Source organism: Meleagris gallopavo, chromosome 14, assembly GCF_905368555.1.
Source record: "Meleagris gallopavo chromosome 14, MGAL_WU_HG_1.1, whole genome shotgun sequence".
NCBI classification, from domain to species: Eukaryota; Metazoa; Chordata; class Aves; order Galliformes; family Phasianidae; genus Meleagris; species Meleagris gallopavo.
Genome location: NC_139417.1, coordinates 7,506,697 through 7,520,342, shown reverse-complemented (window position 1 = coordinate 7,520,342; position 13,646 = coordinate 7,506,697). Strand labels below are relative to the sequence as shown.

The following is a 13,646-nucleotide window of genomic DNA, read 5'->3' as shown; positions in this document are numbered from 1 at the left end:
CAGAATATCCATAAGGTTATTAATTTGTGAAAGTGTATTGTTCACTGGCATGAAATTCTGAAATAACAAGCCAGCAGAACGCAGCTCAGGACTGTCAAGGTTTTCTCCAATAAAGTACTGTCTGACAAGTTTAGATAAAACAGCTGTAAGTATTACCTAGGGATGAAGACAAAACAAAATTTCAGCTCTGTGGAACATCCTTTTCATTTTAATTCCCAATCAGAGAACTTTACATTTCCCACACAAAACTATTTTGTTGTACGCTTTGGCTTAGATAATACCAAATTATGTAATAGAAAATAACATGTACTACTTATTATTTGTAACTAATATATGTAAAGTATAATATGTATTATAAGAATGTGACTTTCAATATGAGAGCTGAAAGAAAATGAAATAACTTTAAATATATCGGGAAAATAAAAAGGTTTCAAAATCATGACTACAAAATCAGAAAAATGTGTTGGAATTTTAGCGGAAAAGAATTCATTACATTGCTAGAAATCTGCTCTCATGATATGGGATTTTATCAAGACAGCCTTTCACACTTAAAGACTGTTCCCTCAACAACTGCAACCAGCTTTTTTCTCTGTATGTATCTCAGCTATCACTGAGAGACAAAGGTTGAGCTGGGTCATCCCATGGCACTGGTTTCCTTGCAACCTGTGGAGGCTTATCTGGGACTTAAATAAGTTGAAACAAGAAAATATGCTAAATAGCAAACTAACAGATTGCCTTTTAAGAAGTAATCCTATACTGGTAAAGAAAATCAACAAACGATCTGTAAACCTTGTCCATCTCTAATTTATTGTTTTAGTTCCACAACCTGAACACTGGCACCAGACGCCAGGGTCCAGCCCCTGACTTGCTTTCCACAATTGTGGCAGAATGCTGTGGGACAGCTGACACATGGTCTTTCACTTATATTCTACTTCTCTGCTGTTTAAAGCATTAATATTTGTTTTTGAACTTTTTAAAGAATTTTCTCAGTCTCTATATCTAGTAGTATACTTATACAATGGTAATTTTCAAGTGGAATTATAAATATTTGGGAACAAATACGTTGTTTACATTATGGAATGCTGCCCTATAATCTAATCTATGTGTGCAAATCTGTGGGAGTAAAACAAAAGAAAGAAAAAAAATACTTTTGAGGAGTCTGCCTCTATCTGTTTTGTTGTTCTTTTTTTTTTTACAAGCTCTCTTTGTACTTTCTCTGTAGACACAGTTATTAGAAGTGGCAGAATCAACAGAAAAATAGGCAACTATCCAGAGCTCTGCCCATCTCTCTTGTTGAACTTGACATAAGCCCTTGAGGATTGAAAGTAGAGTTTTCATATCTTTAACAAAATAGGGAAAGGATATGCCGTGAGTACTCGTGCACACTTAGTTGAAGCCCCAAGTCCCAGGATGGAAGGTTGCTAAAAGTGTTAATATATTTTAAATTTTTTGTGCAAATGTGAATCACAGTGTCCTGCACTGTTTCACCAACAGTGTAAGTCTCACTGCACAGCCCAGTACTTCATGATATACCAATCTTATTTCAGGTTCAGGCATTAGTGAATAAGTCTGGAAAGTGCATATAAACAAATCATAGATGCTATATATTTATAAATATTTGGAAGTTGCCAGAACTTTGATATTTCCGCAAGAGTTTAAGCAGGCAGGCTATTTTTTTCAAGCTGGATCCCTCTTTATTTAAAAATAATACCAGACAACTTCTCTAGACTGGTAAAATTGCAGCAGTATTTTGCTTTTGTTTTATGCTTTTACATAATTTTTCATGATCAAACTGCCATTAAAAAAAAAATCCTGTTTAATATGCAAGATCTACAGTATAACTATTTCTAACTGATAGACTACTGTAAGTAATCAGTAACATATATAAAATACCCTTGGATTATTAAATTAGACATGATTTGGGAAGAAAGATGTGTCATCCTTGCTAGGCCTGACTTTATGCTAGTCAGGCCTTGCAAAGAGACAGGGTTTGTATCCAGAGCTGATTGCTAGAGAAGGGTTCAAATAATCATTGACATTTTATTTTAAAAGATATCTTCTTCAAATACTGTGAAAAAAAAAATGTTACAATCATTCAGTTGTATGCTTCACCAATGAACCAATTCTTTCACATATATATATATAAATAAATATATACATAAATAAATTTTAAATTTCAATTCCATCATTACTTGTGTGTATGTGTTTACACGCAGAAAAGGCATGTGTGTTTCCAGCCCCCTAAAGAAAGTACAATTTCAAAAAGTCCTGAGGTAGACTCACATGTTGCAATGGACAGTCTGATGGAATGTCAGACAGAAATGAAAGTCCAGTGTAAGAATGACTGCATAAGTATTTGAACTCAAAAACGCTTAACACTTCCCTTTGGTTTATAATGAACCATTCCTTGTATGCACTATGATAAACGCAAGAAAATTAAGCATTCCAAATTAAAATAATGGGCTTAGAATGGCCATGAGATATTTGCAACAATTTTCTTTGATGAGTGCATGGAAAGGTGCTCATAAAATTCACTGTACTTACGTCCAGTAAGCTATGGGCACTGTCGCTACTCTCTTTGTTTGTTCTACACATGGCCTGGTAGTCATAAAGTGTAATTCTACAGAGAAGAACAGAAAACTGCTTGACTAAAAGGAGAAAACACAGTGGAGTAAACATGGTGATATGAAACAGTCTGCTCACAAAGTAGACAGGAAAAAAAAGGGGAAAAAAAAAGGAAGGGCAGCAGGGAAAATAAGGAAAGGGATTATTAAAATACATTTGCACAAAGGAGAATAAAGGTGAGAAACTATGTGAAAACTTTGTAAGGATTTTATCAGACTGCAGAACAAAGCAAAAGCATAACTGTGAGAAAAAAGGGAAGATACACATACAGTGTAACACACAATGAGATAAACGATGAAAGGAAGAGGAGAAGACACATTCAACATGATGCTTAAACAATTGGTTCTGGACTGAGATCAGCACATTTAGCCCCAGGAAGTGAAAGAACCTATGCATTTGAGGGGCTTCTCACAACAGACCATTCAAACTCCAGAAAAGACAAAATGTCACTTCCGCAGTTTTAACATCTCTAACATAACGAAGTTGAAATAACAGTTGCTTCCTAAGAGAGAAGTGATATTTCAGTGTATTCGTGGGACAGACAATTGAGACAGGTTGGGTTTCCTTTTGCATCTTTTCACGAGGGCAAGTATTTCATGTCAGGTACCCATTGCAATCAACGTATGCTAGAAGCCTCCTCAGATGCATAATAAGTGGCAGTTTCTTTCTGCTTATGCTTTTACTCATTGACACACTTCAGAGATCTAAATGTAAAATCCAGAACTCAGAGATAGTATATGGAGCTGTGATTATTTCTCTAAATCTGTCCGTCCATAGAACAATTAACAATTACATCCATACATAAAAAGAAGTTAACATCTGTATGTAAAGAATCTGTAGCTGATAAGTTACAATGAATGTAGATACATGAATGTTACTAGCTTTATTTGAATATATCCATTTGACTTTTGCATCACCAGAGGGACAAGAGAATACATTTGGACATATATGTCTTAAAGATGTATGAGATGGGACTTCAACATTTTGCAATGTGTGCCTTGCTTCTAAGTGAAATGGAAAGGAGCGCACACAAGTTCAGCTATGGAAGGGATGTCCCAGAAGCTGCCAAAACCAGGTCATGAAATGCATTCAGTACCACCATAAGGCATTCTGCACTGCATGCCATGAAACATAGCAACCTGTACCAACAAAACATTTTAAAATATTATGATAGAAACTGTATACAATTTCTTCTGATCTAATTTTGTGACAGCAACCATCACTAAACTCTTCTTTACAATGCACTATATTTTCTTTTTGGTTTACAGGCAAAATATCTAAATATATTGGATCTTGCAGCTTCAGCTAAACATTTAGTACTTTGTCATAGAGCTTACATCATTCGTTTCATCTTATTTTCAGAATAGAAATGGCTAGGAAGCCATTGTTTTGTGGACTGGCAGAGAGAGGCACATGGTAGACAAACGCATAACTAGAGACCTAAACATCGGTGTAAGTTGAACACTGACCATCTTTGGCAGAATCACGCCCACAGCCAGATCCACGCACACAGATCTGCCAAGACAAACAGAGCAGTACATGGTGTAAGCTGTGCTGCCTGTATGGCATGCAGTAATACACCACTTTCCCTAGCATTCTTTTATTTTTTTCCCCTTTAGCCATGGTCAGAATAAAATCCCCGTAAGGTAATCTCTATAGCTTGCCTTTCCAGTCCTGATTGACTTGACTATTTCATTCCTCTACTGTTAAGAACTCTACTGTATGTCCACATGGATGTGCTAGTGATGGTGGCAGGAGATACGTGCACATACAAGACAGTTTAAGGATTTTAACGCGCTCTCTGCAAAGCAATCAAAGAATTATATGTGGATGATATGGTCTCATTCATCTTGAGTGCAACAAGTTGAATAGCACTCAACTCTGTCTTCATTCTTTGTAAAAGGTTTCATAATAATTTTGGTGACCTTCCATGTAGTACTGGAAAATGCAATCATTTTCTCAACTTTCATATCATACACTAAAACAACTTGGTCAATCTGTGAATTTTGTTATCCTGTTAAGAAGTGTTAACGAAATGCTATTATTGTGCACTGATATTAAACATTTGGAAAAAAGCCTTCTCCCCTCCCCCAGTATTTATGCCTGTCAGTATTACAGTTAAGATAGACAGAATAGTTTCTTCAAATGCTCAAACATGAAAGACTGAAGTTTGTGCTCACACAAATAATCAGAAATATAACTGATACTGTGCCACAACATGCTAGATTTGTGTATTATTGTACTGTACTGCATGGAGTAGACAAAAATCTAGAACTGTATTATGAGTAACTAGAATAAAAATGTTAAAATTTGTGTAGTTAAGTAGCACCTCACTTAAAAGGGAAAAAATATTAAAGTTTTGAGTATGGAGGAGAAGAACAGTTGTAAGAAAAATGTCAACATCAGTATGGAACACTATAACGTTGTTGTTTGGAAACGCTTGAATCATCTACGGGTGATAAAACAAGCTTAGCTGTAGTAAATATGTTTGAAGATGTTGCCACTGTGAAGATTCTGGTTCAGGAACAAGTTTGCAAAAAAAAATTTTTTTAAAGAGAGAAAAAAATTTAAAAGGGGCTAATCTTTAGAAAACTTTAGAAAAGTGCATGACAGATGTAAAAAAAAAGCCTGGAAGAGTTGGAAAGAGTTCTAGTTTTTAAACAAGTATTCCCATGTCAGTGACTTTCAGAGTGGGCAGGTTCAACACCTATCTGAAAGTTTCTAAAGACTACTCAAACTACTGTAATACATAATGTACAAAATATACCTGCCAAAACACTATTGCCAAACGATCTTACAAAGACCTGATTCTTTCGTGCTAAAAACAAAAAGGAATTTTGCACTACACTTCAAAGATCTGTGGATGAAGCCCATAGCCATGTTGAAATCTGAACACTACAACATATTGAATCAATTCTAGACTCTCTGTCTCTATGAATGGTATTGAAGCTCAGTATAAACGAGTTCCAAGGCATTAACAAATTCAAATACAGTTTTGCTTTGTTTTGTTTTTATACTTGTAAATGTAATAGTAAGAGCCTTCCAGCCTTATTCCTTGCAAAGGCTACTACAGCATTGGTAGTCAAAACAGTACTCTAAGACACTGTAGTGCTTCTGTGTTCAGGTGTCATTTCTCAAGTGTTATTTTATTGCTAATGTCTTTGAGATTTTACCAAATAATCTTTCCCTCATTCAGACAGACTTAACTCACTGTTGCAGAAAGAAAGGCTTCCAGATTACCCTTTTTGAAGTGATTGTGTTACAGTTTTAAATAACTGTTTGCAGCTACCCGTATCCTTTTCGACTGACTATACTTAGCGAACATAATTGCCTGCTTCCCACAATCTAATTTTAAACCTATCTAGATGCCCAATTCTATTCTGTAGCAATCCACAGGAGAGCTTTGCTGAAGTCAACATGACTGGGACTTTCTAACATACCCACGTTGCTTACTACCCCCATTCCCACACTTCATTACTGACGTCTGCGCAGGAATTGGTTTCAACATCAGACATAGGAGAAATCCAAGGTGTGTGCAATTGTCTTGAGCTAATGGAAGATAACTTTCTCTAAATTAAATGAGGTGTGCAACTTCAGGAGACAAACAGATTTCAGCAAAAAACATTTGAGTTAACTTCCAGATATAGCAAATTCCAGCCTTATACTCTGCAACAAGAAAGTGCAAATCTAGTTCAAGAAAATTAAGACCTGCTAGCAGTACAGGCTATGCCAATAGATGTATTCTATTGCTTCTAGCTAGATTTTCAGCATACCTATGGATTTCTAGGTGGCAGTGTGAAATATCATCACTGATAATAGTTGAAGAATTTTCAAGGCAAACATTTCAAATACCTTATCATCAATTCAAGATAGTTGGGGATTTTAAAATAATTTATAAGAATAATACACTTCTTATCATGGAATAAACATAAGAAATGAAGTGCAGAAAACAAGCATAGGAAGCCAATGATAAAAGAAGTCCTAATTTTTTGATGCTGCTGTTTCCCAGTGGTCTACATGAGAATTAGCAGTGACTAACGTTTACTTCTGGTGGCAAGGTGTTCATTAACTCAGACAGAAGATGTGTAGCCTGCCTCATACTCTTGCAAGGAGGAAGAGAAGGGACAGTATGGAATGCTGTGAAGAATAAGTCTATGTCTTAAATCTAGAGAGGGTCCCTGCTGGGAGATAGCAGCACAGCGTATGAAGTTATATACTGTTTCTTTTCTGGCTCTCCTTTCATTTATAAATCATCAATATCCAGAAGCAGTCAAACTAGTATTTTTCATCACCAAGGAAATGAAAAAAAAAAAAGCTTAAAAATAAATCAGAGCATTTTGAGAAAACGAACTTGTCATCACATACCTTTGCTTTGAATTCAGCTATTCCTAGTTGCCAAAGTGCTCCAGAGCATAAAATGTATAAAACCCACAACTCAGTCTGCATTTTCAGCTTACAGAATGACAATTCATTTACACTGCACATGTCTGAGTTTCTCCTTAGGTGGGTAAAAGGATCCCAAAATACTAATTCTCTCCATGAAATTAGTAGCAATATTTACAGAGATGTAAATTGAAATTACACCCAAACTGTTTTGAGACATTAATTTTAGATGTCACAAGGACAAGATAGGAGTAGAAAACATCCACACAACAAGAGGAGAGTTTCAGAGCATGAGTACAAGACGTACATCTGGCAAATGTGAAAAAAATCAAGTCTAGTTCCTTGTCATTGGTGATGACAAGAGGGCAGTGAAGTACGTTATTCTGTACCTACAAGCAGCATGCAGCTAGGAACAAGGTCTGTTTGTAACCCTGCACTAGACAGTCTGCTGTATTATTCTCTTTGACAGCTATTTCATTTCCATTGCTGAAAATGGAAAGTCACTCTTCAGAGCAGGATAATTACATATTATTCATCTAGAAATTGAAGAATCAGTGTGTATGCTTAATAAATACTCCATAGATGACAGTTAATACAGGAGATGATAATAATGTTTGGGCAGAAATAAATTGCAAAGCTCATTAATTTTTTTTACCAGGACATATAGTGAAATGACAGTTTTAAGCTGTAAAAGGGTAGACCTAAATTGCATATAAAGAAGAAATTTTTCATGATGACTGAGTTGAGACACTGGAATAGGTCCCCCAGAGAAGCTGTGGGTGTCTTATCACAGGAAATGTTCAAAGTCAGGTTGGATGGTCTTTGAGCAAAAAGACCTAGAGAAAGATGTCTGCACCCATGTCAGAAGGGTAGCACTACAAGAGCTTCAAAGCCTTCTTTCAATCTAAATCATTCTCTGATTCTAGTATTTATGCCCTAAACATGGGGTATATCTTGAGCTCACTTTTACAAAATAAATTACTACCAAAGATAGAATCTTTATAATCAACATTTATCCAGTAACAGATTAAGTAAACCTTTCTGGAATTGTTCCTTTACCCTAGTACTGATCTTCTCCAAAGTACAGATCTACATTCAGAAACAATTCCAAATAAACACAAAATGAATGCCATTATATTTTTAAAGGTTAAATCAATGACTGTAGAAGTACACATGAAAATAAATACGATTTATAAATATAGCAGTGTTGTATTCACACAATTTCAAGAATATTTAATTGAATCAAATGCTTAAACAAGACAAAGTAGCCTAAACTAAACAGAAGAATATCCTTCATTTGGAGGCTGCGCTGCCTCATGGGAATTAGCAACCTGATCAAACAGTTACTGTTTTCATAATTTGGCTCTAGAAATGTTTTGCTCTCTTGGAGTGGCTTAGCAAAGGTTTTGAATTTTTGTATAATCTCATAACCCAGAGGCAAAACACTTGTTAAATTTGGATTATGAAGTGAGTCAAGTCAGGGAGATGAAAGTCGGCCCCTATGTGAGTGCATTTAGAGAACAAAGGTGAAGGAACTGGACTGTGCCATAAGGGCATAAACAGTATGCATTATTCACTAGGAAACGTGATTAAAGATAAAGGAACAAAGGATGAAGAAGGAAGAAACCAGGGAAGCTCTCAAAGCAACAAGAGCTTATTAGAGTGAGCCTTAGCATCTGGAAAAACTGGAACTTGAGGATGCACTATTTCAGTCAACTATCCTAACAATACCATGAGACACCAAAGCACAGATTTCTCCTCAGAAACCAAGAGCATGCCTGGTGGAAGCAAAACCGTTAAGAGGAAATGATGCTGCTTCCATATTTGTCTTATAGAATTGCTTGGCTTTCCCTGTACTGGAAAGTACCAAGCCGTTTTCAAGTCAAGAGATTAAATATTTTATAACAGATTTATTAAACTCATTTATTTGGGGATCTCATTACTTTGATGGCTCTTGATTTTCTGAATGTTATTATTTTTCTTTATATTTCATGCTTCTAGCCATCATTTTTTCCCCCCACTGTTTTTACATAAGCAGAGTACTGAGGAATCAATAAAGACACATTTTTTTCTGTTATGTGAAGCAGATACTTTTCCATAAGCACATCTTAATTTATTTAATAATGAATTTAAATCATGTTTTAACTATGTATGCAATATTCAGGGTATAAGGTAAACATTATCTTGCTAAAAGAAATCACAGAACATCACGTTGCTGTGGAGACACTGATACCATTTTTTCCTCTAAATACAAAATCCATAAACTAAGAAAATATACACACATATATACATAAATAGAATTCAAAAGAAGTACTGAGTTTAAAGAAATTAGGGAGGGAAGGAGGTATTTAAGTTCACTTTAAAAAATAAACAGCTAACACAAAAATTGAATTTCATCCTGCTGCAGGTTGAAAAGAAACATAGTCAGGAGCAAACAACCCCCTTTTGTTTAACACCTCCAGCTCAATCCTGAAAAGAACTTCTCTATCCCTCCGAATGAGTGGTAGTTGAGTGAACTCACAAAGGGTTATTTCATTCCTTTTGTGGCCAGAGAGCCTGAAAGCCAGTATGAATCTGCGAGGCAGCAGCACGTATCTGCACTCCTACTCAGGTTATTGGTAGCAAAGGAAGAGGGCTCCCATCCCCATAGATATGGGGCATGTCAGGAAACTCTTCTGTAGAGAAGAACAGGCACTGTGGAACCTTCTACCTCTAAAACAAACGAAAAAGGAGCAAGACGAGGCCTGAGAGGGCAATGTTAGGTTTATTTCAGCTGTTGGTCGGTAGACTTCGTATTAGAAATAAGTTGCAAGGAAGGACGGGCTCTGGAATGAATGGCTAAGATCAGAGCTTGGTCTCTCATTTTGCCTTTATGCTAAGAGCAGCAATGACACAGGTAATGCAATGTTTATGTGCCCTCAAGATAATATATTTTACCACTGCACCATTCTACTTTTTTCTATTCTTTTATTCCCTAAGATAAATAAATAAACTTCCCTCAATTAGCAACCTTAAAAATACAGTACATATGCCTGAGTTGTTCATTAGAGGCAGCAAAGATTTTTTATTCAAGTTGGTGGAATAATTTATTTTAAAGATCTCATCCAGCACAGCTCGAAGACAGTTTGTTTTCTGTTGCTGCACTGAGCTATCTGCTGTACAGCAGGAAAAGGAGGTGGCTCATTTAGAGCAATTACACCACTTTGATTCTCTCCCCATTTTTAACTGATTGGCAATGACCAGTTTATTGTTCTTAAATAATTGGCTCATCGTGTTTTCATTTCTTTAGCTTGCAGCTCTGTTTCATGGAGCTAGTGGTTTCATTATCTGTAACTCCCTCACAGCTACAGACCAGAAATATCCTGAGCCAATGATCCACGTCAAATTGGTGCCCACCGCAGCTTAGGTGGAATAGTCAAGAAGTGCAGCCTTTGTTTTCTCAATCGAGGTGTTCACCACCGTCAATTGTTTAGTAGATACACTGTTAGAAAGCCTTTCTAGGCAGGACAAAAAAAAAAAAAAAAAAGGGACAAATTAAAGCTTTTTCCTTTGATTTTAGCTAAACTTTTTATTTTGTTTGCATTAAATAAAATTCTTCAGCTCTTGTATAAACAGATCTTTCCATTGTAGAGCTCATTCTATAAATAGGTATTACTTCACTTCCTTTTATAGCACATGTTAAGAATGTAATGCTAAACACACAAAGGTTGCCACCCTCAAAGAATGAGGATGTGGGATGATTTAGTGAGCGCTAGATCTTTCTATTTCAGGTCAGTCATTTACTGCGAGTGGTATTCAGCTATAATGCACAGAGTAAAAGCTTTCTGCCTATAATACACATGGAAAGCTTTCTGCCTTTAAGAGAGCTGGTTTACCCAGGAAACACAAAAGCCATCTGTTTTGAAAGCCTCTGTGTACACCCTGCATGCAGTAACTAAATTCAGTGGTTGATGGGAACAGCGATGTGTCATTTTTTTAAGCTAGAAATGCGCAGGAAGATAAAAGTGGAAAGTGCTATGCACATGCACTGCACTTCTCTCACGCTCTTGCAGGAGTTGGAAGGGGACAAAGGGATAAGGAACAGTTCTCAGGATATGTGAAAGCCATGAAGACTTCGGTGCTGAGTTACAGGGAAAAGTTTTCTTACTTTTCCAGGATGCTTAATTTATTTCAAAGGACAACACTCAAATCACTATTAGTTATATTGTCATGATGATAGCAAGATTAAGCCAATAGTCACAGAAATGTTCAAAGGTCAGTTAACATACGAGGTGAAAGAATTACTGGCAGAACACTTTTAGAACAATAGGGCATCGTTCACTATGTGATTTGAGCAATCTCCAACTTTTTACGGGTCAAGATGTTTAATGCTTTATCGGTGATTTGCTCTAGAGCCATTTAGAACTGTTCAGTAGTAGATACGGTCTAATCTCATTTCCACTTGAGCAAAGTGGGAACAGGAGAGGCACAAGGTTTTAGCATCACAGTCCAATAAAAAAGGAACTCCCTGTTGATTGTCTCCAAAACGTTTAACAAATTATCATACAGAATACAGAAAAAAGGCATAATGAGAATCCAGCCAAGCTGTCAATTTTGGCCTTTCTTTATATGACTTTGGTTTTGTTTTGTTGGCTTTTTTTTTTTTTTTTTGGAAACATTTTGTAAGAGATAAAACACTGATGTAATTCTTACCTCTTAAAGGAGCCCATTGTTAGTAATTTGTTCATCACAGCCCCTTCAATCTCCCCAAAAAAGTTACCAGTCTGCAAAGAAAAAATACAAAAAATTACCAGATGTAGAAAAATGCGAAACAAAAATGGATATAATTTAAACTGGCATATTCTATGATCTGACAAGAGTCGGTTTGACAGCTACATAGATAGGTTTTCATGACTATTGCTACATAAAAACTGAAGAGGACTTCATAGTCATGGCAAGTTATACAGACTAAATTATTACCCCTGAGCAGATGTGAGAGCTTATACAATAGATTGAGGGACATTATATAACGTCTAATACCGGAAATAAAAGCCATCCCAACCTAAAGCTAGCAAAGGAAACACATTAATCTGATCACAAACCCTTGTGATTAAAATGTTACTCAGGAAGATATAAACAGGTTGTGAGAGGATTTCATAAGCGGTCATAAAAAAGCATTGTTTATAATTCCTGCATGACCTGTTTAAGGAACCAGGACAGTACATTTCATCAGTCCTAGAAATTTTAACTTCATTCAAAGTCATTTTATACTTAAAACCACTCAGCCTGATGAATTACTCATTTTGTCCTTGTTCAGTAGATGTGGACTAATAAAAATAAATCTCTTTTGAGAAAGCAAACATTCACATTATGAATTTGGTATGCAAGATGGAAGTGACTCCATTTTCTGTAGCCATTCATATGGAATTCAAAAATCTTGTACGTACAGCATTTTTTTTCTAGGTTGGGAAGACATTTTCTGATCTGAGGACCTCAACTCCCATAAGGATCGGATATGTTCTCCATCGTGTTTAAAGCGAGAAATCCCACAATTTATTGGTGGAAAGGGCACTACACTCTCAAATTGCATGAATTCCATAGGTTTTGTATGAACTAAACCCCAATTCCATTACAAGGAACTTACTTGACCTCAAGTATGCACCTGGGATTTTGCAGGCAGAGAAGTTACAGTCCAAGCCAAGAAAATGCATTCCTCTACCTAAAAAGCAAGTATCGCCTTTTTTTCTTTTTTTTAAACTCAGGGGAAACTTGGAACATTTTCCAAAACATATGGGTGTGCAAAATCTCCTAGAAACAAGAGGAACATTTGTAGTTTATATGACTAAAAATACTAGCTTCAATAGCGCTAGTTGACTGATGAAGAAAGATTATCCTAACTATGGGAGAGGCAGTCAGCTAATGTCAAAAAGCCCAAACCATAAATGACTAGTATAACCTTAGATAGCAATAAACATGATTTATTAAGTTATGCTTCAGTCTTATGAAGACATTTCAGTGACAGTTCTTTCCATAAAAGCTCCATTTGTAAATGCCAGTTCTCCCCAAAGTAGTAACACCCAAACAATTGTTATTTTTTAATATATTTGGATTTAGTGGTAACTCAAATGAAGAATTACAGTGCCCCAGAACAAGACCACTTTTAGAGTGGTTCAGGCCATTTCTGGCAAGTCCAAAGAAAAAACAGCACTGAAATAAGCCCAGAAAGGTGAGTAACTGAAAAGGCATCATCCCACTTCCCTATTCCTTCCTTCACCAACAAAGAAAGAGTGTGTACATACATATATATAGACATATGTGTGTAAAAAGCATAGACTGTAATTATCATACTATTACTTTAGTGTTACATCAACAAAACTGACTGTCTGTGGCTTGGATCTGTCCTAACTAATGGCTGAGTTTAACAGCAGTTAAGCAGGTAAGTATTTTGAAGGAGCTACCAGTGCTGGATATGGCAGAACAGGAATTAGCACCTTATGCCATGACATGGCAGAAAGGTTTTCTTCCTATATATGTACATCAGGAGGCAGTGACATAGGAACAAAATTCCATAAATCTTGCCAGTAGGGTTCTTGAAAAATCTGCATTTTATCACCTGTTTCCTGACATTCTGTCAGCAGTGTATGATTCTCAGATACTTT

General features: G+C 36.1%; 1 protein-coding gene across 10 annotated transcripts in view; it reads right to left on the bottom strand.

Moving 5' to 3' along the window:
* The window catches only part of CACNA2D3 (calcium voltage-gated channel auxiliary subunit alpha2delta 3), a 396,960-nt gene that overhangs the window by 24,360 nt on the left and 358,954 nt on the right, over positions 1-13,646 (bottom strand). For 5 of the 10 annotated variants that reach the window (XR_014886317.1, XM_085235716.1, XM_085235715.1 and 2 more), the window contains 2 exons: positions 11,701-11,771; positions 2,545-2,620 (listed from right to left, as the gene is read on the bottom strand). Coding sequence is in view for 7 of the 10 variants with exons in the window: in XM_085235716.1 (XP_085091842.1) it covers positions 2,545-2,620; positions 11,701-11,771 (147 nt within the window). In the remaining 3 variants the exon portion in view is untranslated. The other 5 variants (XR_014886318.1, XM_085235717.1, XR_014886319.1 and 2 more) reach the window with 4 other exon arrangements.